Raw genomic sequence first — 26,157 nt, 5'->3', positions numbered from 1 at the left:
ACGTGCGCGTCGGACCGCGATCAAGGGAACAGTGCGCCGCCCACCATGTGCGCTGCGCCCGCGCCTCCTTAGGCCGCGCCCCGAACGCCCCGCGCGCACTCCCACGCAATTTCATTACGGCTACGTTTCCAGAATACTATTGAAATAGATAAAACAGCTTTGAGGGCCCACTTACGCTACACTTTGAAGTAATTGATTATTTGATAATGCACTATAGAATGATTTTTGCTTAAAGCATCGTAAAAAATAGTTATACCTATAAGAATTAATGGCAATAGTTACAACTATGTGAATGATCGTAAATTGATTTAATAATATTACTTATAAATTAAGAACATAACAAGTGGATGTTTGCTAACCTATGAAGATGGTAGATCAGATGTGGCCAAGAGGTCGTTGCACCGTTTTCCCGCAGCCTGTATCATCCACAAACGCGTACAAACACCAAACAGCGGAAAACCCGCTTAGACAATAATATTTATCCGTTGAGCCGTCGCAAGGACGCCTGTCGAACGCCCGCTCTTGACCTAGCACAATTAAACCAAACATTTTACTAGATCTATAAAACAGTTATACGACGTACACCAAATATTTACCATAAAGCGTAAACCAAAAGTTTTGCATTAAACTAGCCCGATTTATTTACTCGATATTCTAAACTGTATTTGTCGAGCTAATCTAGACTTTAACAGAAGACGGTAGGGTATACATTCGTGTGGCACGTCAGGGGCATTCACAACTACTAAAGCGAACTCATAAAGGAAGTCATTGTAAACGAACAAGGATTTTTAGAACGAGTGATGTAATTTTTTTTTAATATTGTCTTCTACTGATAATGTATTATTTTATATAATAACACTTCATAGCTACTAAACATAGAACGAAACCTGAATGTTTTAATTTTTCTCATTGATTCTATAAACTTAATGCAAATTTTACTTATTAATGTATCTACCTACATAAATACCTACCTACGCATTATAATGAAAAGGCATTTGCCAAATATTTTTAAATACCTACTTAAAAATAAAAATAAAAAATTAAGACATTTAAAAATTAAATACCTACTGTTATTATTTGCTAATAAAAGTTATGTAGTAAGTACCTTTGAAAAATAAATTGGTAACGACCTTTTTTTATTTGATGTAAGTTTTATGCAACCTATTAGAATTAGGTATTATTTCGCTAAAGGTGAGTTTTTTATTGGAAGAGTGCCGGATCGTTCTATTATTATTATTATTCATAATAATAAAACCAGTATCTATATATATTTTGGTTAATTGTTCTTAGATAGGTTATATTAATTAACATGAACAAAGTTTTTGTCAGTGTTGTTAGTATCATGAAAGAAATGACAAACATAATACCAGTAGGCTCATGAAGGGATTCGTAAACACTGCACATTTTTTGTAAATAATCAAAAGTTACTTGCAAAAGTGTAAGTGTTAGAAACTCTTCGCGCGTAAAAGCACAAATTTCGAAATAGTTACTACTTTCAAATTCTAATCGTAACTATGTATTCTCTTTTTAGCACACCGCTCCTGCATTAGTGTGACTGAGAAGAAAAATGCCTGTGACGTCACGCAGCGGGAATTAAAGCTCCGCCTACAAGATGGCGCAGTACCACTACGATTACGTGCAGTCATTGCCTGATCTTGAACCCTCCATTCATCACCGTTTACGACCAAACGATGTTAGCTTTGAGGTTTTACGGTTTCGCCTTAATTTTTCGTATGCAATTAGACATTTATGGTTTCTCATGAATTGATCGCCGGTAGGTAATCTGGTTTAACTTTTTTTTATCATTGAACAGATACCTAATCGATACCTTTATTTCATTAGCACGTATTAAAGTGGCTAGCTTCACCAAAACATAATCTTTTCCAAATGGGTTACGTCTTCAACAAACGTGCATTTTACACATTTATACGTGTGCAATAGAATTGTATCAATTGGAGATAAGAAAAACTTGATGTAAATACTTATCGCAGGTAATTTTAATGTTGTATCTCTGTGTCTGGTAAAAAATATAGTTATTTCTTGTCAAGTCATCAATTGCAATAAACATTTTTTTGCATTATTTTGCGCTTTTTATACCATTTTGACAATCCAGCCATAATGACAATATTGTTTATACAATGATCACACTAGATACTTAAATTATCAGGAATAACAAGTAGATAGGTATATATAAATCAGGCAATTTAAAAATGAACAATAAGATATAATATCTTATATAAATTTGGATATTAAGGACATAATATGAGACATAATTTGTCAGCGTTTATCAATCTCTAATTCTCTATCTTTCGATAAGCGACGCTGACTTTGCATAGAGTACTCATTTCAACAAGTCTCAGTGTCAACAAGGTATCAGGTGTAACAAAGCACATACGCACTCGTTAAGACACCTGAGTCGGTCTTCCTGTACCTATTATGCTACAATGTCGTTGATATCAAAACACAAGAGAAATAATATTCATTTACAAAGTGTCCGCCGCTCCTTATGCGACGCGAGGTTCGTATAGAAAACTAAAATATGGAACACATTACAAGTATACATATTAAGTATAAACGTTAAAAACTTATAATTGACGGGTGAGATTTGGAAGACTCGCAGAGTATATTTAACCATTATCATCAGCCCATATATGTTCCACAGCTGGGACACAGGCCTCCTATGAGGGTTGAAATATTGCGAGAGGATAAATATAAAAATCTCCTTTGGATACAGGCTTTTTGTGCTCCAAATTATAGAAACTGAATCATAAACATAATTGGTATTTAGCATTAATATCATCATAATTACAGCTCTATGGTTTTTTTATGTAGTAGCGGGGTACTGGGCTGGTACTTCGTCTAATGGTAAGTAATCACCACCGCCCATGAATGTGAATGAATTAACAGTAGCACCACTGCAATTGCGTTGCCAACTTTTAAGGAGTATAATTTAGGGAATGAATTAATAACGGGAATGAAGGAATGGACTGGGAAAGGTCTTCAAAAGAATACGGAGCGTGCGAGCGGGCCCAATTCGTGCCGAATGGTGCCCGACTCCTACATTCGCTGCATTAGTTTGTTAATAAAATTCCTGCATATAATAAGGTAAATTCAAATTTAGCTCAAATGTAAAAATCGGGTTTTTATATTATTTTGACCCTGCATCAACGAATTATAAAAATATTATTCTTATGATTCCATCAACAAGATTTTAATTGTTAAAATGTGTGTAGGTGTTTAAATTAGGCATTCATTCGCTTGGTACATTCGTATCTAATTGTATATTCAAACAATCATAATGTCGACGCAACCATGATGCAGTATCGACTGAAATCTATCCATTTCAGAACTTCTGTGGACTGGACTGCATAGGATATAAACATCCTTGTCTAACTTTAATGTTCAATTTGATTTGCGCATGCGTAAAACTTGGTCTAGGCTTTACACGTTTCTGTTTTCCTAGTATCTAGATTTCAACTTCGGCAGAAAGTTTCTATAGTTGTAGATTTTACCCAGGTTGGTATTATAAAAAAGTTAATATGAAAAGAAAAAATAATCTTTGGGCAATATAAATCTTACACAAACCGTGTGAATTTTTAAGCAATGTTTAAGTACATAATAATAATCAGACCTAAAAAAGATGTTCAGTAGCATTCCAATCACACCTGTTAAGAACATTTTCCCTGCTATGTAAAAGCCATCAACTTGAACATTATCAGGTGTTGAAAGCGAGTCGTGTTTGATCCGAAACTAAGGCATACAAAACGCGTTCGCTTGCAGACGAGTAGACCGTAAATTACATTTTATGACGAGGCAGCCATGTGTGTTGCGTCCGTCGTCGAACTCAACGCAGCAAGGCATTCGCGACGCAGCTTCACACGAACATTGCTTTGTGAGCAAATGTTTTAATAAGAAACAGACTTCAGGAAGCGAATAGATTTATTCCAACGATTTCATCTGCATGGCTATTTTTGACTATAAATGTTTCGCAGAATTTTAACAGCCTAGTAAATACGCAATATCATATCAAATGAATAGTAGATAAATAGTTACATTGATTGTTAGAGATACGCACACGCAAAATTTGGCAAAAAATAAATTAAATTGCGGCATGTCTATAACTACCGACAATATTTTGTCAATTTGCTTTAAAAATTAACGAAATTATAGTACAAATATATTAGATATAAAAAATGTGAGCCGTCACGAGACGCCTGGCAGATGTGAAACACCGACATTATTTTGTAAAAGTAATACCAATAGATTGTGATAGGAACTAAATATGTCATAATGATAAAATAAAATATTACACCGTGCACACTACTGCATATAGGCTGTATATATATATACCATCATATAGCGTGGTGACGCGTCGCCACGCCATGCGTCGCCACGCCAGAAATCTGTTTTACGTGTGGCTATAGATGTTTCACATCAATAATTCGATCCCTCTGGCACACAACTAAGTACAAAAAATGTGTAAATTACCACCCACGAGGCCGCAGCCAGAGTAAAATTCGAATTTTTCGCCGCTGACTCATTACAACTGTATATGAGTTACTATAAACCACATTACTCTCATTAATTCTTGTAAAATCGCGTTCAATTTCAGGTGAAGTGATCAGTTAGAAACATGTGCCAGTCCCTCTCGGCATTTTTCCAACCAAAACACTATCTGGCATTGTATCGGACGTTAAAATAATATAAAAACGCAAACGTGTATCTATATGTAATTTGCGTGTATAGTATTTATAATGTACATAAGGGGTAAAAATGTAATTAACACAACACAAAATCCTTATTACCTAAATATCTATTGATATATCTAACCAATCCTTCATCATATTTACTAACATAATAAACTTATTTATTTTGTTATAACAAAATGCATAGGTTTAGTTTAGTTAAAATAGGCACAGATAATATTATAGATAATAATAATATTTAGGTTGTTAGCGTATTTTAGGAACACGGTGCAATCTACGTTTTAGCCTATTACATTAACCTTCAGTTCCGAAAATATTGAAGTTCAAACCGTCTTTATTTACGAATAAACATTCACGGTTCATGTGTGTGTGACATCTTCCTGTTCACACCTACAATCATGAGCATCCATTACTAGAGGGCCGAATGTAAACAATACCGTCTGACGGCGACTTGAAAAAGCCGTCTTTTGTACTTACCGCACAAGTAGAGAATAGTTTATTAGTTTGATATTTAAAACCATTGAGCGATATTCATAAAATTTATTTATCGAACGTTGATATATGTTTAATAATAGTCTGTAGAAATTTCAGGCCTCATATACCTAGATATACTGTGCTTACACGTAGTACCTATCAAATATATTTTCTGTGCCTATAGGTGCATATTATTGTCATGAAAATGATATTTTTTTCTGTCGGTAGAATTTGTAGAAGCGCTGTCGGTAGAATCGGTAGAATTGATTGTTCTATAATACTTTGTCTTATTGTTGAATTGGTAACATCTTAGTGTTGATATTTAGGTATAAATGGTTTTTCAATCAATCAACACGGCGTTTAATTTGTACTATGTATTACGTATTCATTTAAAAAATTATGTACCTATTCTTTAATAATCAGCTAGCAATAAAATCAACTTTATTTGCTCTAAACATTATCTGCCTTTCAATTCGAAAGTATACAATCGACTTAGAACATTATGCAAATGGATTGTGTAGTTTGATAACATATAATGCAAGAAAACTTAATCACACATTATATTTATGGATATATTTGACTATGCATTTAATTGCAGTACTACTATTTCACTTCACTGCCTTTTGTTTCTAACATCATCAACCTTAGCATCAAAAGCTGCACTGAAACACTAGGCCTATTCATATAGGTCACAAAGTCATCTTTGTGAAAGTATTGATTAAATACCCAATTACTAGCCAAGTAAGATTAATTATTCCGACACACATTGCATGATTGTTTCTTTGATATAGAATGTTAAATTGGAGTAATTTTTAAAGCTTAATCAAAGGGTAAAACGGAACCTCTTACTACATTATGAAGACACAGCATACATTAGTATAACGTCTTTAATCTCGTAGTAAAAGCCGAAAAATGTCGCAACTCGATAATAGTAAATAAAATTAAAGTTATGATGAAAATAACATTAAAAAATGCGCGCGGCAACCCCTACGTAGATGTATTTCAGTTGCCGCTATAACAACAAATAATAAAAATCGAGGATCAGTAACGGTTGGCACGGTTATAAGCTGAATCGTATCGCGAGTATAATTTTTTAATAATTTCCAAAACAACAACATTAAATCTAAGAGATTTCGTTTATATGTTCAAGACAAGTAGGATGTGCAATGAAAAATCATTATAATGTTCACACATTTATTAAGAGGGAATATATGACTAGGTTGACATCAACGAGAGAGACTATACTTGGACAATTGAGCCGTAATCATGAGGATAATTTCCCAGCGAAAGATCATGCGATCGGACATGCCTCTGCGCAGACTTTCGACATTTCAAATCTAAACTTACATGCTAAAACTTATAATGATACAAATAAATTCAAAATCGAAAAAGACCTATCCAAATTTATGAACGACTTAAACCTCTTTTTTTGTAATTGTGCAATATCCAAACTTATTCTTTTATATTTTTTGTTAATAAATATAAAATAATAATCTAAAAATTAAATCCTTTTTGTTATTTGAATACGAAATTATATTAACGTTGATAATTTTCCATGATTTTCATAAGAAAAAAAGTAAATTGAATAAGGAAAAATAGAAATAATTCTAAAAATAATAGTTTCTATGAACCCAAAATAATAAAAAAATTTTAATTGTTAAAGAATGTAACAAAGCATTGATAAAAATATCCAATTAACCATTAACCGATTACGAATAAATTAAATAAACAATAATTTATAAATACGCTTATTACTACGATTATAATTAGGTTATACATTATAGATATTTTATAGGGAGCTTAGACCTGGATTATTTGCAAGCAAAAAATAACAATTGCAATTAATTTCGCAAGCAATATAGTACAGAATACAATAAAGGACAGAAAAATTTTGATAAATATCGACCTAATTTCAAGATATAATTTATAATAATTCGCAAATATAATTTGGCTCACAATTTTTCTCACTGTATTAGGCGGAAGGGATAAAATAGATATTCATATTTTATAGATAGTAGATAATATAGAGAAGTAGGTACAATACTAATTATCGAAATATCTTAATACTAGTCCTGTAGATCAACAATGTAGTCTCTTTTCCAAAATGATATCGGCTTAATTTCTCCGTACTCTGTAAAAGAAAAATATTATGCCATTTGCCATAATGTAAACAAAACTGTAGCTACAACATTATATTCGCTTGGATGCATATAATGATAAGAAACTGTTTAGTTACCTGTATGTCTTCTCTCATTTTCTCTGTCAATCTACTTGCTTCCGCAGGACCTCTTAACACGGCGGTAAGTGTTATACTCTTGGTAGTCCTCCCTGGGTTGATAAATTGGCACAAGAAAGTTGTGTCGTCCACGACGCGGAATGTCTTGCTCGTTATAGATTCTGTTGGTGGACAAGTAGGACCACTCATAAGCAGCTTCACGAACAAATTTACGGAGCTCCATCGGAATGTTATTGAGGCTTGCCAGCCCAATTTTGCACATAGCGCATTCAACTTCATTGTTTGCATCCGCCATATTACCGCGGTCTTCAGAATAGGTATCTTCTGATTGATGAAAGTATCTGGCTACTCTGAAAATCATACAAATTTCATTTTTTAAATAATAAGAAACAAACGTTGAACAATATTGTCGTATAAAAACTTAAAATTGTTTTGACTTTGATTTGGGCATGTTATTTTTTATGGACTTAAAACATAACGCGCGGCATTTTTTTGCTTTATTTTAAAGCTGTTTTTGGATTCAACCCTTGCATAGGTAGGTTACCCTTGGTCGGCGGATGTAAACAAATGTAAATCACGGCCAGATCGGCCACATGTGTTCTGGTCGAGGTTAAAAGTTTTAGTGGGCACGGCGTTAAGAAAAAATGCTAATGTTTTACAACACACCCGTCCGCATCGGTCGATAACTGGGGTATCGGGTGTAAACTGCGCAGAAACGGAACGCAAAATTTATGAACAAATTTTATATAAACACATGTAATTTCCAAATTGCCGTTGGTTTTTGATACCGGTATTGATTTTAAGAGCCTTGAGAGGATATGTATAACTTTTTCCTTTATTTTAAAATTACCATTTCATTTTTACAATCACGAAAAGTTACTCACATAGTTTTAATAATTTAATGAGATTAATGAACAACCTCGTTATATTTTTTAGACTGAATGAAGGATGTCTGTTCAGGATACAGCCATCAGCGCGTTCCCTTTGTTTTCACTGCATCATCGTACTCGGTTCTAAGAAAATATACAGAAGACTAAAATGTAACCGCGTCTCGGCCACACGCTCCGTTGTTTTGACTACTCGTCATTACATTACTAAAATATCCCGGAATAAACTACGCCTAGTCTATTGTCGCGGTTATTGATCGCGTGCCCTACGACGCATGTCCTCTAAAGGATCCCTTTGTTGTATGTAACATAGATATACTTAAGCTCAAAATTATGTGTAAATGAATACAATTTACAATATACTTTACATTAATTGAAATATTGAATTGAAATCTAAATAAAATAAACAAAATCAAAGATAAATTTATACAATTCATGGCTGTATGAATAACTTACCTCACAGCAAACACCGGCAGGTTCAAGTGCTTTCAGCAGACTGGAATGGGATGACAAAAACGCATTGATTGCATCTACTGCGCCATCGCAGTGGCTATGCAAGCATTGGTTGCAAGTTTATTAGAGCTCTTCGATATTTCGGATATCCTAGTAATTATAAAATTGAACCGGCCACACCTTGCATCCAACATATTTGGTATAAAACATCTACTATTTTGTCCTACTCTAGCAAGAACTACGAATGATTTTCTCTTTCCAACAAAGCGCGTTATTATAATGTATTTTAAGAGGAATACAATTCTCAATTGTATCGTCATTGCCCACTTAAACGAAATGTAATAAAATCGCGGTATATGAACTTGTACAGATAATTACTTACGACTTTCTTTAATTTACCTTCTTCTATATAATTCAAATTTTTCTTAGTTTGATAAGCTGTAAATCAATCTAAATATTATAAAATAATGTATTGTCTACAATCCAAAAACTGAATCTATAGCCCAATCTTAAAAAACAAACAGAAAAAAAAACTAACCATTGCTTACAAGAATTATTTAACTAAAAGATCCCTATTGCTTAGCAAGTGCCTACTCATTTTAAATAATATTTAATGTATAGAAATCGCTCTGGTTACTGTTTTATTATATGTAAAACAAGCTGCGCCCCGCGGTTTCACCCGCGTAAGTCCGTATCCCGTAGGAATATCGGGATAAAAAGTTGCCTATATGTTATTCCAGTTGTCCAGCTATCTACGTACCAAATTTCATTGCAATCGGTTCATTAGTTTTTGCGTGAAAGAGTAACAAACATCCAAACATCCATACAAACTTTCACGTTTATAATATTAGTAGGACTAGCTGTTCGCCCCGGTCTCACCCGTGGCACATATATAGCCTATTTCACTCAGTGTAATTACAGCTTTCTAATGGTGAAAGAATTTTCAAAATCGGTCCTGCCGCTCATGAGTTCCAACGTGACCAAGGGAAATAGGGATTCATTTTTATGTATATAGATGTTCATGTTAAGTTATAACAATGTATCTTGTTAGTATTTATTTAATGCAACTTAAGGCGTGCAAATGTATGACTATCGCAAATAACTCTCTATGTGTATTTTTGTGTTTTATTAGTAGCTGCGTCCTGCAGTTTCACACACGTAGATAAGGTTTCCTTTAAATCCCAATCTTCTTATCGGAGGACATGTTACAAAAGAGTAGCCTCAGTTATTATTACTCTTTACCAGTGAGTCCCTTGAAAATCAGTCCAGCCGTTTCAGAGATTAACCGGAACAAACAGGCAAAGAGACATACAAAAATTGTTAAGATTACAATTTGTGCAAAAAATTGCAAAAATTACAAATTGTGCACAAAAACCAAGAAAAGAAAATTTGCTTTTCTTGGTTTTGGGTTACAATCAGCGACGCGGTAACCAGATATTTATGCTGAGCTGGAAACCTTCAGAGACCTCAGGGAAATCATCTTTTCAGTGGACAGAACACTATATATCTCAGTGAATCTTTTCATGTGATACTGTTTATGTACTACCATTTGTACATTTGTGGTTTGTGTTGAGTATTGTACCTACTAGGATAAATGTTGTAGCTATACGTCTACGTCACTGGTTTCCGTGGGTACTTAAAGCAAAAATCAGTTGAAATCAATATTTATTTTAGAAAATTGTTAACAAAGAACTTAAGCTAAATAATCTTTTACAACTTAAAAACTAGGTAATGATTATATTTTCAACTAATATACATCAACTACTACTTATTGATATGATCATCAAAAAACATCACTTGTGGATCTAAAGCCATAGGATTCTGATATGAAGACGGTAAGGACTCTAAATCTGCTGCGTAATAGATCGTTTCGCCATCTTGTACAGGCTCAACATTAGAAAAATTAAGAAAATCAATAGGATCCTGCTGCTCTCCAGCTCGGGTAAATTGTTCAACTATCAAGTCATTTGTCTCGCCAACATGCGAGTGCATTTGGTAAATAGTGTCGCCATCTTGTGCCCGCTGAACATTCGACAAATTCAGAAATTCGATGGGATCCTGCTGCTCTACACCTTGCGTGAATTGTTCAGCTGCCGATCCGTTTGTCTCACCGACATGTGAACGCGTGTGAAAAATGGTTTCAACACCTTGCGAAGGCTGAGTATTCGTTAAATTTAGAAAATCAATCGGATCGTGCTGCTGTATTGTTTGATTGTATTGATCAACTATCAAGCCATTTGTCTCGCCGACATGTGAACGCATGTGAAAGTTTAAGTGGCTGCTTTGTTTAAATCTCCTCCCACAAACTGGACACTCAAACGGCTGAATATTTGTATGTGTACGCATATGTTGACGTAAGTGCACTGACTGTGAGAAACACTTACTGCATATGACACATTTAAAAGGCTTTACTTTAGTATGTGTACGCAAATGTTGATCCAAGCCTGCCTTTTGGGTAAATGCTTTGGTGCAAAATGAACATACAAATGGACGTATGCCGGTGTGCATTCGCATGTGCTGCTGTAACCCCCCTTGCTGCGTAAATCGTTTTGCACAAATAGAACACTGGTGTGGTTTCATTTTGGCATGTATTAAGCGATTGTGCTCCTCGTATCTAGTTCTTTCTAAAAAAACTTGTCCACATAAGCGACATGGAAAAGTTATGTTGTTTGTTATATTTAATTGTGTTGGCAATGTGGTGGCGGAAAAATCTCTATCTAGCCGTTTCTCACACACTTGACAACGTAACGCAGCTTTGCGTCGCTTCGTATGTTTTTCACGATAATGCAAGGAATATTCACAACAGTTAAAGAAAATTTGATGACATTGTAAATCTGGACGATACGATGAAGGTAGAGTACAAGTGAATGGGCCCCTGGATAAAAAAAAATAATTAATCAAAATGTCAAACAAAAATTTTATATATTTAAAATGGATTTTCTCAACCTCAAATCGACTGGTGGTTTGGGAGTCCTAATTTGAGTTCTTCGAAGAACGCCATCTAGTCTAGATCGCTTTGCAGAAATAGTAACGTCATCACCTTCTATCTTCACTAAGATATAGCTCATGTCTTCACTAAAAGTACGTTTGGATAAGCCGTTTTCCACGACAATTTCATCCTCTATTAATTTATTTAAGGGTATAAATTTGAAATCTCGGTATGTCTCTAAAATCTAATAAGAAACAAATTTCGTTTTAACATCAAACAAATAAATTAGCGTATTGTTATTCGATTATCGACATTCAACTAACACAATAAATAAAAGCCTTACATCGCCGTTTCTGGAATCGTTAATTTTTTGTTCTGTTTCACTGTTTGAGACATCAGCATCATCATGCTGTAACCTCGTATGATTGTGTAAGGCCAAGGTATTGTAAAATGTTTTTTTGCATATACGACACTCGTATAAAGCCGTAACTTCCTCTTCTCCAGAGGGTTGTTTCTACAAAATCATGATATAGATCACAAACCATTGCATGTAAATAAGTCAATTTTCATTACAATATTCAGAATTTATGATTTTGAATAAAATAATGCACTTATAAATTAACGTCTAAATATTTTTTTGTTATTTACACATAGCTACTAGCTAAAAGTTTCCTGTAATCTAAAAACAATTTTAAGTAAAAAAAAAATAATGTAGGGTACATTTATTACAAAACTAAATCATACATTATCGTTTTTTGTAATTGATTATCGATTTTCTAATAGGCATATCAGGACAATCTAGTCTAGCAAATTATATTCATTCATAAATTATGTATTCAGTATGTCTAATATGTTATGGGTACCCACAGTCGGAAATTTGGAAAAAGAAAAATATCAACGACCCGGTCTAGAAATAAATTGAATGAATTAAACTTAATAAAACATTTTTGAAACGCGATTACCTGGATACTAATAAGATCCGTGCCGTAGTCTCTTATAGAATGGTTATACTGTTCCATAGCCATGTTACAAACCGCGCCGTCTTTTAGTAATAGTTTATCCGTTATAAAGTAAATCAAGTATAGATTAAATCTATTATCATATAGGGTCTTGTAATTTTGGTATTCGAAGGTGTCTTTTGTAAAATTTATTATCAGTTACGTATGAAGTTAAATCGATGTAATTATTTTTATTAAGTAATAACTACTATCATAATAAGTAAAATTAGATTTCAAAAAACAATAGTGATATTTCTATAACAGATAAAAAATGGTTCTTTAGAATAGAGATAAAATATGTCTATATAATAGTCTATGACGTTTTTGCTTAGTTTAAAAATTAATTTTTATTAAATTTTTTTTTCCTTAAAATGGTTAGGCTTTACAATGTTGTTTAATATTTTTTATTGATAGGGTTATGTTTACGATTAATTATGATACGATTACAAAGATTGTGATTTTGTGAACTACTCACTTTAAAATTATCAGAACACAACCAAATTTAAATGGAACTACTCGGAAGGCACCAGCTTGCAAATAACGAAAAAATCATAAAAATTGGTTTATCCACTAAAATTTCTCAGGCAACAAACTTAAAAAAAGGAATTGGTAAGAAAATCTCCGCCTTTGTAGTCCATTAATAAAAAATAAAATAAATATTTTTTTAGATTCAAATATTATAATGATAATCTCAAAGTCCCTTTTTAAACGACACGAAATTTATTCATGAAAATAAAAACATTAGAATATTCTTAAAATAGCCTATTACCTATTTTGAATAAATTTTTTATCTTTTAGTTTCATAGACATAGAGTGTCAAGTGTCATTTCAACATCAAATCTGACGTAGGTCTATTTTCAATTTCATTCGTTGTTTGTGGTCTGTACTTCGCTACTTTCTCGCCAATCAGGAATTATTGTCAAGCAAATTTACTACAATCTATACGATAAAGATAATAAATTAAAATTTTATATTACCTATCATCGAGTTTATGGGATCGTCGGGAAGACACAACACTGAAAATATGATGGCTGGTTCAGCGTTGAGACGGCTTATGGCCGAATATAAACGTAAGCATTTCAGTGACCCGTTATATTTCAATAATTTACTATTTCATAAGAAATAAAATACCTTTTAAATTTTATTTTAAATAATTGGTTTTCCATTTGGTCTTAACCAATAAATTAAAAATATGTTTTATTGGTAGTACAACATTTGGCTAAACTCTAAACCAATAAACTGTTGGTTTAAACTAATGAAATGTTTAAGTAGGTAATTAATAAAATAACAATTTAACTTGCAAATTAGTCATTACAATCCATTGTTACTACATAAACATTACCATTCGATATAATATTGTTAAAAACAATTCTGTAGATTCAAAAATCTTTTATTCTGGATTATTCTATGTACCTATAGATAAAAATTTATTTGTCAGTGTCATTAAATGGATCGAAAAATTTTATCGACAGAGCTAACATTAAATCCACCTGAAGGTATAATAGCAGGACCTGTCAATGAAGAAAACTTTTTTGAATGGGAAGCATTAATAACGTATGTTAAAAATCATATATTTTATCTTGCCTTAATGAAATAATATTTAAGTATTTAGAATTATTAAGTGAACTTAAAATAATTTCAGGGGTCCAGAAGGAACATGTTTTGAAGGAGGAATCTTTCCAGCCAAGCTACAGTTTCCCCCTGATTATCCATTAAGTCCACCAAAAATGCAATTCATTTGTGAAATGTTTCATCCAAATAGTAAGTTACTTAAACTTTTACTCTACAGCTAGCTATCTCCACATTTATTTAAAAAAGTGACCTTGTGGAGTGTTCTTGTATTGGAAGTCTAAAACATATCATTTTTATTTGTTCACCAATGTAGAGTAGGATCCTTATTATGTATCTATTCATAAAAGTCTTCTATACACATACACATACATTAAACAATTACATTTGAACCAAACTATGACTTTCTGGCCGCTACTAGAATAAAATGAAAATACTTATATTTATTGGGTAAGAGTGAGGACATGTGTACTTAGACAAGTAGTTGAGCTTTCTAAAGCATAGTTGCATTGATTTTCCAGTTCCTTTTATGAATCTTAAAACAACTAAATACACAGTCCCATACAAAAATTAACTTATAACTGCCTTAAAATGTATTTGTCATATTCTAGTGGAAAGAAAAATGTTGAGGCAAAAGACACATTTAAATATGCAAAAGCACCTTAAGGCAGAAAGCAATATAAATTTTGATTTCTAAGCTAGCTGGTCAATAAACGCCAAAATTAATTCAGCCTTATTCAGATGTGTATAAGTCGGATTTATAACCTCAAACTCAACTATGGGTGGACTTTTGATGAAGACAGAGCTTGTTCTAGATAGTGTTACAAACACAGGTTATTTACAAAAGCAAAAAACTAAACTAAATTATAGTAAACTTTAACTAAATTATAGTTAAATATAAGAAATACAATTAAACATTACATCAACTAATTTATATGTCATTCCATGTTGTTGTTGTAATTTACATGAGATGTATAGAAAATGAATATAAATAATTCAACATTATTTTCCATAATTCACATTTAACACTGTCACTTATATCATAAAATATTATTCCAGTTTATGCAGATGGTCGAGTCTGTATTTCCATTCTACATGCACCAGGTGATGATCCCATGGGTTATGAGACAAGTGCAGAGAGGTGGTCTCCAGTTCAAAGTGTTGAAAAGATATTGCTATCCGTAGTCAGTATGTTGGCTGGTAAGTAAACAAAGTAATGGTATGCAATTTTTTGTAGTTATATATATATATATATACTAGCTGTGACCCGCGGTTGAAACCGCGTAAGTCCGTATCCCGTAGGAATAGATATATCGGTATAAAAAGTGCCTATGTGTTATTTCAGTTGTCCAGCTATCTACGAAGCAAAATAGTATTATTATTCACCAATAGATGTCAGGAAAAAAAACACGAATAAAACACGAATATGACATTTTCTAAAAAAAATTCCTAGCTAGATCGATTTATCGCCCCCGAAACCCCCTATATACCAAATTTCATGAAAATCGTTGGAGCCGATTCCGAGATTCCAATTATATATATATATATATATATATATACAAGAATTGCTCGTTTAAAGGTATAAGATATATATATATATATATATATATATATATATATATATATATATATATATATATATATATATATATATATATATATATATATATATATATATATATATATCTTTAAGAAATTATATTAACTTGAATTTCGAAAATTAAACCACACTAATATTTAAATTTAGCTTAGTTTAGCATCAAAATATTCATTTATTTGATAAAAGCATTTTTGAGTTAAAAGTAATTTTCAGTGTTTATTAAATGAATAAATAAATGGTTTTTTGTGTATAATTTGCTCCAGAAGCTTATTACTTATACATTTTTAAAATATGTATAAAATAATAATAAAATAACAGGAGTGGAGGAATCATGTAATCTTTGTGCAATTGAAAAAGGTATGATATATGATCCAGGTCATCTTCATCATTAATAAAAATAATTGAATGTGTCATTCAAATCACTGACGTAACATATTTAGTGATGGTCTCATTTTTTTAAATCATGATTTTCGGAGAGATCTCATTTTGTATAGAGCTGTAAAATTTTCTTTTTAGTTATAATTGTTAACACTGTCTAATGTTCAAGAATCTTTCCACACTAACTTGTCTACTTCATGCAACATGTACGTAAGGAGTCTCAGATGATACATGAATGACTGCCTTAGCATACTAGTCACCATACTCATTACCTGTGATACCACTATGTCCAGGCATCCAAGCCAAAACAGCATTAAAATCCTTCAATTTACACTGTAACAAAACTTTCTTTAAATGAATGATGATGGGATATTTAACCTTTCACTAATATTGATTTCAAATGAGCACCTGTAAACTGTCATACTCAGCAATAATCCTTAGAATAGGTACTATTGCAACTGCCTCTCTCTCTCTCTATTTAAAAGCAACACTAAGGCTGATGATTGGTATAAATGTGATGATGTGATATTGTTGTGTGAAGAAAACAGGAACATATGCGTGGCATATGTTGCACATAAAATGTTAATAACTTAAATTCAAATTAAAAAAAACCCTGACCTCATTTTTTATATACGGCCATCGTCAATTTTACGTGGTGTATTTTTCTGGTCTGGCTATCAATGAAAAAAAACTCCATGAATTTTGGTCCTTCCGTTTGACAGCTGCGATGCCACAGAGAGACACAGACAGATATCCATTGACATCAAATTTATAGCACCACTCTTTTTGCGTCGAGGGTTTAAAAGGTACAGGATTATCAATTGTATTTGAGTCAGAACTTTATAATTTATGATGTCAAGTTAAAGTTAAGTGAATAGGTGGTCAATAAATTCTTAATATTATTATTTTCAGAGCCAAATGATGAGAGCGGGGCCAATGTCGATGCAGCTAAAATGTGGAGAGAAGATCGGAATCAATTTAATAAAATAGCTGAGAGATTAGTCAGGAAAACTTTAGACCTACCGCCGCCATAACACCTAGAAATGAGACACCATAAGTCTAGAAGAGGCACTGTCATTAGTTGTTATTATAATTCTAAGACATACATGATAAAACTGAGTACTTGATATTAATACTGTTAATTGTGTGTTTTATATGCCACCACAATAATGTTATATGTTAAATATATTCTCCTCATATTTGGGTTGTATAGTCAATTTAGTAATAATGGATTATAACTAATAATATTGTAAACAGTGTCTTAATGCAATAATCTATGTAATATCGCCCAAATTGAAAAAGTTTATAGAACAGGCAGACTTTTTTAAACAGTTTATAGATATTCATTTGTTAGGTACATAAGGTTGTAAAATAAATTTGATAAAATGATTTATTGAAATGTGTATATTTTTTTAATAAAGTACTAGATTTCAAGTTTGGCTGTTGGTCTTAAATAATGGTAATAAATGATTGAGCATTATAATTCCTTTGTTTTATTTCTTTGTGTTATTCATTATAAATATGAATCCATGATCCAAGATAAAACATGTTTAACAGCTTTCAAAATCTTAATGATGCACTAATCTTATAACAAAATAAACTTATAAATATAACTGGATTGCTATTATTTTCTCTTGCAAGGATCATAGTGATCAGGACGGTACTGCTCTGCAGGGTATTTTAACCGACTTTCAAAAAAGAAGGAGGTTCTCAGTTTGACTGTTTTTATGTGTTTGTTACCTCATAACTTTTTACTGCTTGAACCGATTTTGATGTTTCTTTTTTATTCAAAAAGCTTTGATGTCCGTTCGTTTGACTGTCCGTCAAGACCCTTTTTCTCAGGAGCGCGCGTATGCATCAAACTAAGATATAGTATACAAATCTCAATAAGTCCTTGAAGTTGTGAGAAAATCTAACTTATAGGCTAATTTAATCAAAAGATTTATGCGGTAAATTTATGACAATCACAAGGGAATCAAAGCATAAATTCAGAACAAATTTTGTACAAAGCAACGCCAACACAAATATATAAAAAATTGCAAAAAAAAGCATAACTTTTTGTTACATCATTAAACAGATTTATAAAGAAAATCAATAAAGTAAGCAACACTAAAGGGAATTGTAAAACTCACCATAACTAGCGTCAAATTTGTTTAGCACTTTCCGATCCGAAGCAAAATAAAAAAAAGACCCATTGGTTTATGTTATGGATTATGTTTATTAGCATCTTATAGATTATATTTTTTTCTTATCTATAAGACGTGTTATATGCATATTAAAATTCTAAGTACTCTGTATTTCCATAAATAATGAAATGGAACCATAGACGAAAATTGATTATGGTGATCGTGTCGTGATTTTGCCCCTGGGCTTACTATATTATTTGTATGTACCAATTTACTACGATTTTATCAAGAAACAATAATTAAGAATTTTTTTGATTTTAAATAATTTTAAATTGAATGTATTTGGTATTATGGGTTAACGACATGTGTCACATTAATTCTTAGATATTGTGACCAACAACAATATGTATTCGATGCGCAGAAAGTGGATTTTTGAAGGATAATTATTTTCTGATTTAGTTATAGCAATGTCTAGTTCAGAAGCTCAAGATAGATTAAAGTTATATAAGTTTACAAAGATATTGACTTTGAAAGTTGCTCAAATAGTCGTGCAAAGTCGGCAAGGTAAAAAAATTAGCCATGTTTACAATACGTCTAAATTATCAGACGATATAACTGATGCGGCAGCTTCACCAAACAACTTACAATGGGTAATCTATTTTTATGTTTTGAAGTATTTATGTTTTTATTAAAATTTACAATTCATTAGTGAACATCACTGCGATTCCTAGTGTCATTAAGTTGTTTATGTTATGAAGTAGCATGTTAGTCACATCAAAATGCATAATTTTAACAATGTTAATAATATAGATAACAGATATTATCAAAAACAATACATTTACAAATTTTGCTTCCAGTTTAATCTATCCATACCGGATGTTCCTGAAGTGAACAATGACACTAAGCGAGTTTTAAATGGCGAAGTAGTTGAAGCTTTATCAAATGTATTATGTATAGAAATTTCTTTGAGAACAAATGATGGAGATGAGATGGTATTGGAGCTGTGGACCATCAAGATGGTTCCTGGCTGTGATGCAACTATTTCATCAATATCCACCATATACTATCGCATGAGCATAATGCTGAAATCAACTCTCAGTATATCAAGGATAACACCGGCTTATAAGATGTCACGGCTACAAAATAAGGACAGTTATAAAATCTCACACAAAATATATGGTGGCAAGCCAAATTTTGACTTGCTAGGTAAGATATCCCATTTGAATATTCATGTCATTTAATGTTATAGTCACTCCTTATGCATTATAAGGGTTTTTAAAAGAAAATCTTTTGATAATATTGAATTTGTATGCAAATATTCACTTAAATTTATATTCAATTTTTATATTGCAAATATTTTTCAGGTGAAAAATATAAAAACATCAAAGTGAGTGAATTACGCATGCCTATCGGTATGATACAAATTGAAGTAGTTTATAGGACTGAAATGGCAATATTGCCTGAGCCCCGAGGAAGAGCACCTAGTTATGGAGAAGTTCAAAATATATCTAACAGTGATATTATGGTTAAAAGTGATCATTTCCCTAGAGAAAGTCCTAGGTATGTCTAAAAACAATACAACCTTAGCCTATTTATTATCAATTAGCTATGTTAATCTATACTAATATTATATGGCTGAAAATATTTTTTGTTTGAATGCATTTATCTCAGCCACTTTAAATACAATTGAAAAATTCTCAGTATAGATAGTCCATTTATAGAGAAAGGCTATATTATAACATCATATACAATATGGATAAAAGCAGGGGGCACAGATTACTAAACAGAAGAATATAAAACTTGCTAGAAAATTACTTTAATTTTTTTTTGTACACCAGAATTATTCAAATTTACTTTTATCTCATGTTCACAATATAATCTTATTTAATAATAATTCAACTATTTTTCTAAGAAAAGTGTTTTGGAATTTATATGTTAAGAGTCAATTTTCATTTCAGGAAAAACCACAATGAAAAGAAGAAGGTAGATCTTTCTAAACCATTGACAGCTGGTGCATTTGTAGACACAGTAAAAATTAAAGAATTGCATGATGCTTTGAGTCAGCAATTACCTCCTGAACCTCCAATGGCATGGCTTCTTGCAGAAAAAGACAAAATGGAGAAAGTAAGATTACATTACATAATAATCATGTATCATCATAGGATAGTTTATATTATTTCAATTACGATAAATGACTACCCGGGCGGAGCCGGGGCGTGCAGCTAGTAGAGATATAAATAAATAAATAAACATATAAATGAGAAATTTTGAAAGAATAGAAAAAAATTGATCACGAGGCAGGATTCGTGGGGTGCCCCTTAGGCACATGAAACCGAAAGGGTAGAAGAAATTCGATTACTGTGGCAGGATCACGGGTGGCCGAGAGGCTAGGCGTTGCTACGGTTAGGCAAGAAACGCAGGTTCGAATCCTGCCTCGTGATCAAATTTTTTCTATTCTTTCAAAATTTCTCATTTATATGTTTATTTATTTATTTATATCTCTACTAGCTGCACGCCCCGGCTCCGCCCGGGTAGTCATTTATCGTAATTGAAATAATATAAACTATCCTATAAAACTAAAAATTAAACATATAAATGATATAGAAAATAGAATATGTATTTCATAATTTATATTTTAATTGTAATTTCATTTAATTGAATTTTTAGTAACATGTAGTATTGTAAATTTCAGAAAATGAAGCTCTTGTCAATGGCTGAGGTGCTCGCAAAACCTGGGCCAAGTACGGAGACATCAAACGCTCTAGCACAATATGCTAGCAAAGCGGTTGAGATGCCAAAGCCTAAAGACAAATATGCAAGCTTAATGGTAATATTTTCAATACTCAGTAGATATAATAACATCTGTATTTTTATGCTTTCCACAATTGGTGTTATGTTATATCCTTAAACTTTGCACAGCAATTGCAATATAGTAAAATGTGTCTTTGGTTTGCTTTCATACATTTAGTGTAATAGATAATAAAGAATATTGCTTGTCCAATGTTCAGTTATATGGTCAGTTATATGGTTAGCTGGTCTTAGTAAGACATTATTCCATGGCATTTAAAGAGAAGTAGAGATTGATCAGTTTACATTTCATCATAGTGCAAAAAAGTTTTATTTGATACAAGACATTATATTAATTTTTATTCATATTTTAATAAATTTTCCTAAGTTTATATTTTAATAAGTTTCCACACATGTCCTATGTTATCGGCACAATGTTTAAATAGAATGATATTGATTGGATATTGCAATGCGAAATTTGTCGAACAGAGTCTATTTGTAAAGGCTATTTGTTTTGTTTTAAAGTAAATGCTTTAGCGAATTGTGTCTGCTTCTTTGTCTATCGTATAAGTAGCTATAACCCTTGTTTACATTTGCTGATGCAAAGTAATTCAATCCAATATTCACACTTAAATTTTAAGTAAAGCCAAGATGATACGATTATCCCTTATACTCAACACATGATATTTGTTTTCTTATGATGTTTATTTATAATAGTTTTAAAACATTCATTACCAATTGTTGACACGAAGGTGTCCATGAGCTGACCATGCTAATGCTTCATTATTTTTTATTTAGACGATTGCAATTTGATATCTAATGTATGTGTGTTAGAATTAATAAGAAATTAAAAAATATATAATAGGTATTTCCATCTTCATACATTATGATATCTTGTTCTGGGGTTGATTGCCCAAAAAGTTTATCTTTGGGGACACGAGAAGATAAGAGAAGAATATATATCTAATGTGAGTTTATCACTCACATCCATACAAAATTGTGGTTGTGCCACAACCTTCCATGGATTAACGTGTTTTGGGTTAGCATTGGTTGTGCTATGTTTTGCAGAAAATTGTAAAGCAACATATATTAAATACCCATATACAATATAACAAGGAAAAACTACCGAATTGATTATGTTAAAAAAGGCAAGAACTCTATTAGAAAATTTTCTATTAGCAAATAAATAGTAGTAGTAGGCAATTCTGTTTATTCCTCTACCTGGGTTCAACTGTTAAAGTTTGCTATATTAAAGTAATTTAAAGTATATATATTATTTTAAAAATAAACACTACTTAATATATTAAAACCTCATGCGAAAGTTTTCTTAATATGCCCTGCCGTGCAATTTTTTTTCTCAAAACACTATGACTATGATGAACCTGTGTATTTGCAAACTGCAGTTGACAATAATTTATTTATTTGTTCCTTAATAGCATTCCATTACGGAGTTAGTCAAACAGCCAGTAATATAATTGATCAAAGACATACATCATCCTACTAATATTGTAAATGCGAAAGTTTGTAAAGATATGTGTGGGTTTGTTGCTCTTCACGCAAAAACTGCTGAACCGATTGCAATGAAATTTGGTATGTAGACAGCTGGACATTGGTAATAACATATAGGCAACTTTTATCCCGATAACCCTACGGGATACGAACTTACGCGGGTGAAACCGCGGGGCGCAGCTAGTACTTAATATTGCAAATGCGAAAGTAACTGTTATAACATCTAAAATTCTGAATGGATTTGGATACATAGGACGCTTGCGCAAATACTGTTTTTTTGTACTAAACAGTAAGGCAAGAGAGGATCGAACTACAATGACAAAACGAGAAACCCACGCAAATGGATCGGTGGGCGGAAACATATATATAATTATATATATTCTACTATTTAAGGTTATATATATTGGCTTAGTTCGCGCATTTTGCTATTTGTAAATATGTATGGGCTACACAATAATAAGGAAAGAGAGACGAAAACTTTTATTGTTTGTTTGTTTGTTAGTACTGAACGAATTTAAAAAATTCTTATACATTCAAAACTGATATTATCCCTGATGAACATAGGCTACTTTTTACCGACGGAAAATGCATCATTTCTATGTGATAACGCCTAGTGAGAATAAAGCTTCCACAAGATTATTTTAACTCATAACTTCTAAACGGCTGAACTGATTGGATTGAAATTATAAATGTGTATTTCCATGGTGCCATAAACATGAATGTATTATGTCCACCTAATCTATCTTTATAGACATATGAATGACACTAAATAATATTGTACAAATCTGGATCTTCTGAACTGATTTGAATTACTTGCTAATAAGTGAATAAAGAGATGCTTTACTCTTATTGAGTTTTCGATCAATGCGAGGGAGGACGCATGCGAATAACTCATGCAAAGAACTATGAATATGGGCTATAATTGTATATTAATCGTATACCTGCGAATATGGCCTCTGCGAATTAATTATATATTTTTTTAATCTTCCAATTATGAAAATCATTAATTGTTACTTATAAAATTAATATGATACATTCATATGATATAGATAAATGCCGTGCTGATAATAAATATGTACCTAAACAAATTTTGTGATTATAAATACTAAATACTATACTGTTTTAAGAAAAACGTATAACGAAGTACACGCGAAACTAACTGTTTGTCTCTTCCTCACGCCTAAACCACTGGACTGATTTGGATATTGTTTCATACAAAGTTTTTCACCCGACGTAGGATATTTCGTATCCCGGAAACCCTTAGAAAATGGAAACTGAGCGGGGAAAACCTGGGGGTATCTTTTTCTTTGACTGCGCGAGCAAATTTCAAAAAGCTACGATTGCGTTATGGCTGCCACACAAAATACAAAAGCTAATAAAACACGTTTTAAATTAACCATTGTTACAATTTGGAAGGCCTTATATTATCTTAAATAATATTATATTTTGTTTTCCATATTTCCTGAAAACAACCTCACTTATTTTGTTTATTATTCATTTCTGTTATTGTTCTGCGTCTATATTTACACATTATATCTAATTTCAGGAGTTCCCATTCGCGGACGGCAGCCCCATAACAGAGCTGGCTAACTTCTACCAGGAGTGCTTGCAAGCGCGGTCAGCGAGCGACGCATGGACGGACGTTGAGTCAGTTTCCACTGACTCGGAGACGCTCAGCCAGCAACTCAAGATGTATGAAGACGCGGTACCGGAGTTCGATAGTATGGTCGAGTCTATGTTCAGTAACCCGGAGTATAGCTCGGATCACTCCTAAAGCATATTGGAACGGACAAACAGACATACGCACCTGGGTCACATTTCGGAGTCGTGACATAATCTGTGTAATGTCATGTCATCTTTCCACGTCGCGTTCTCTCCTTTCAGGGAGAGGTGCGGAGTGTCCATACTTTACGCTTGTAGCGATAGAACTCATTATTATGCTAAGCCTGGGTATAGAAATTTGATTCAACAGTGATATATAATATTTATTACAAAAACGTATCATGAAATAGGGAAATCTTGTGGGGTTCGTTTATCCTCTGAAATGTGGCATATAATAGTTCTTTTTTTTGGAATTGTTGACATATATTTGTCCAAACGGACAAATTTGTAGACACAAATTATACCGTTGAATGAAAGTATCAAAAGCATCTTTATTCATACAAAAGGAAGGTAGAAAGAAATTATTTAGTATAGTAGACATTGATTTATATTTAAAAAGGCTCTCTTATCATTACTACTATTTGTTTGTATGTGTAACTCTGTAGTCTCGAGTATTATTTTTTTTTACGAGAGGTACAGAATATAAAAATCAACAACATTACCAAAATAAATAGTTTTGAACATTGAGATATCTTTCGACATTTCTCGAAACAATCGTGTTAAATTCATCATTTAGACCGTTTTATGATCTACACAAGTAATGTGTATTTTATAAAAAATTATTAGAAAATAATTGATCCTTATTTCTATCACTACATTAACAAGATTCTGTTGACAAAACAGAGTTTGCTTTTATAAAGCTCACAACTGATTCAATATTTTTATGGATTTCCTTTAACAAAGCAATAGTTTTATTAATATACAATGCTTGTGACTTTTATTACAAATCAAACATCATAAAATCATAAGCTAGGTCGGAGTTACACATTAATTATGTTTGAAAATTGTGACTTGTGAAGCATTTAGATTCGACTTCCATGTGTGATAACTATTTAATTTAAATACGAACGAATATAAAACAAAGGTATCGAAATAGAAATAGAAACAGAGGCTCAAAACTCTTTATCTTAACTTCCCTTAACTCAAATTCTTTCTAATAATCTCAGTGCTTCGGGAATGAATCAAAATAGAGGCGTGACATGTGAAGTGTGAATTCTCGTCTAAGTTTAATTACCCGTGTTTGTACAATAGATGAATAAATATCATGTTTGTTGTAGAAAATATTTTAATAAACATAGAAAAAATGTAATCAAATTAAAATATATTTTAGTCTAATGTGATCAACGTCGATCACATATTACAATGTTGATGTTGAAATTTGATATACAATGTTGTTGCATTCCAATATTAGATGATTATTATGATCGATCTTTAGCTGACTTTGCATAAAGTTTATTATAAACGTTTGAACAAAATGCTATGAATTATGATTATATGAACTTAACAAAATGTGTAACTGTACAAGTTATGAAATTATTATTGTAGTCATACTTTAGATTTTCGACTCATACGAAATCTCTGCCTTATTCCTTGATTCATTTTATATAGAAATATTAATATTACACTGGTTGTTAAGTAAGTTCTATGAAGGAAATGAACTAGATTTTGTAGCACCTGGGACCAGGGTATTACAGTCGAATATGACACACATACGGACATGAAAATACATAACCATACATGTCATATAACTTTTACAGCATAATGAACCTATATACCTAGTCTTGCCATAAATATTGTAATAAAGAAAAAAGAAAATTGTTAACTGCAAATAACATTTATTACT

At 32.0% G+C, this 26,157-nt stretch overlaps 4 protein-coding genes across 8 annotated transcripts; 2 read left to right on the top strand and 2 right to left on the bottom strand.

The window, feature by feature from the left end:
- Positions 1-6,360: 6,360 nt before the first annotated feature.
- On the bottom strand, positions 6,361-8,884 carry LOC119835398. Of its 3 annotated transcripts, none has more exons than XR_005288042.1 (3): positions 8,760-8,884; positions 7,417-7,766; positions 6,361-7,311 (listed from the first exon to the last, which is right to left on the bottom strand). XR_005288042.1 is itself a non-coding variant. In XM_038360158.1 (3 exons), exons 2-3 carry the CDS (start codon positions 7,702-7,704, stop codon positions 7,228-7,230), a joined length of 372 nt encoding a protein of 123 aa, XP_038216086.1. In that variant the 5' UTR covers positions 7,705-7,766; positions 8,336-8,358; the 3' UTR covers positions 6,361-7,227. The 3 variants fall into 3 exon arrangements, 1 of the variants encoding a protein (XP_038216086.1); XR_005288043.1 differs by lacking the exon at positions 8,760-8,884 and adding an exon at positions 8,301-8,435; XM_038360158.1 differs by lacking the exon at positions 8,760-8,884 and adding an exon at positions 8,336-8,358.
- Positions 8,885-10,520: 1,636 nt separating this feature from the next.
- LOC119835689 (oocyte zinc finger protein XlCOF28-like) lies at positions 10,521-12,710 on the bottom strand. The gene is made up of 4 exons (XM_038360663.1): positions 12,648-12,710; positions 12,029-12,199; positions 11,703-11,929; positions 10,521-11,631 (listed from the first exon to the last, which is right to left on the bottom strand). Exons 1-4 carry the CDS (start codon positions 12,708-12,710, stop codon positions 10,521-10,523), a joined length of 1,572 nt encoding a protein of 523 aa, XP_038216591.1.
- Positions 12,711-13,534: 824 nt separating this feature from the next.
- LOC119835397 (ubiquitin-conjugating enzyme E2 G2) lies at positions 13,535-17,713 on the top strand. Of its 2 annotated transcripts, none has more exons than XM_038360156.1 (5): positions 13,535-13,753; positions 14,156-14,237; positions 14,326-14,444; positions 15,312-15,452; positions 17,143-17,713. In XM_038360156.1, the coding sequence occupies exons 1-5, from the start codon at positions 13,675-13,677 to the stop codon at positions 17,262-17,264; spliced, it is 543 nt and encodes a 180-aa protein (XP_038216084.1). In that variant the 5' UTR covers positions 13,535-13,674; the 3' UTR covers positions 17,265-17,713. The 2 variants fall into 2 exon arrangements, with proteins under 2 accessions (XP_038216084.1, XP_038216085.1); XM_038360157.1 differs by having other exon boundaries at positions 13,611-13,753; positions 14,122-14,237.
- Positions 17,714-18,558: 845 nt separating this feature from the next.
- Positions 18,559-26,035, top strand: LOC119835396 (autophagy-related protein 13 homolog). Of its 2 annotated transcripts, XM_038360155.1 has the most exons (7): positions 18,563-18,615; positions 18,816-19,006; positions 19,214-19,562; positions 19,721-19,916; positions 20,315-20,480; positions 21,049-21,183; positions 24,199-26,035. In XM_038360155.1, exons 2-7 carry the CDS (start codon positions 18,824-18,826, stop codon positions 24,424-24,426), a joined length of 1,257 nt encoding a protein of 418 aa, XP_038216083.1. In that variant the 5' UTR covers positions 18,563-18,615; positions 18,816-18,823; the 3' UTR covers positions 24,427-26,035. The 2 variants fall into 2 exon arrangements, with proteins under 2 accessions (XP_038216081.1, XP_038216083.1); XM_038360153.1 differs by having other exon boundaries at positions 18,559-19,006.
- The last annotated feature ends 122 nt before the right edge of the window (positions 26,036-26,157 follow it).

This window comes from Zerene cesonia, chromosome Z, assembly GCF_012273895.1.
Source record: "Zerene cesonia ecotype Mississippi chromosome Z, Zerene_cesonia_1.1, whole genome shotgun sequence".
NCBI lineage: Eukaryota > Metazoa > Arthropoda > Insecta > Lepidoptera > Pieridae > Zerene > Zerene cesonia.
This window is presented reverse-complemented; position numbering and strand designations above follow the sequence as displayed.

Bases quoted from the DNA above. Each gene is read 5' to 3' on its own strand.
- LOC119835398 (XM_038360158.1), bottom strand. From the start codon at position 7,704: ATGCAAACAATGAAGTTGAATGCGCTATGTGCAAAATTGGGCTGGCAA. The intron at 7,312-7,416 runs GTAACTAAACAG...TTTCTTTTACAG, and splicing joins AAATGAGAGAAGACATACAG to AGTACGGAGAAATTAAGCCG.
- LOC119835689 (XM_038360663.1), bottom strand. From the start codon at position 12,710: ATGGCTATGGAACAGTATAACCATTCTATAAGAGACTACGGCACGGAT. The intron at 12,200-12,647 runs GTAATCGCGTTT...ATGATTTTGTAG, and splicing joins CGGATCTTATTAGTATCCAG to AAACAACCCTCTGGAGAAGA. The intron at 11,632-11,702 runs GTTGAGAAAATC...TTTTTTATCCAG, and splicing joins AAACCACCAGTCGATTTGAG to GGGCCCATTCACTTGTACTC.
- LOC119835397 (XM_038360156.1), top strand. From the start codon at position 13,675: ATGGGATCGTCGGGAAGACACAACACTGAAAATATGATGGCTGGTTCA. The intron at 13,754-14,155 runs GTAAGCATTTCA...TTTTATCGACAG, and splicing joins GCTTATGGCCGAATATAAAC to AGCTAACATTAAATCCACCT. The intron at 15,453-17,142 runs GTAAGTAAACAA...TATTATTTTCAG, and splicing joins CGTAGTCAGTATGTTGGCTG to AGCCAAATGATGAGAGCGGG.
- LOC119835396 (XM_038360153.1), top strand. From the start codon at position 18,824: ATGTCTAGTTCAGAAGCTCAAGATAGATTAAAGTTATATAAGTTTACA. The intron at 19,563-19,720 runs GTAAGATATCCC...AATATTTTTCAG, and splicing joins GCCAAATTTTGACTTGCTAG to GTGAAAAATATAAAAACATC. The intron at 20,481-21,048 runs GTAAGATTACAT...TGTAAATTTCAG, and splicing joins AAAAAGACAAAATGGAGAAA to AAAATGAAGCTCTTGTCAAT.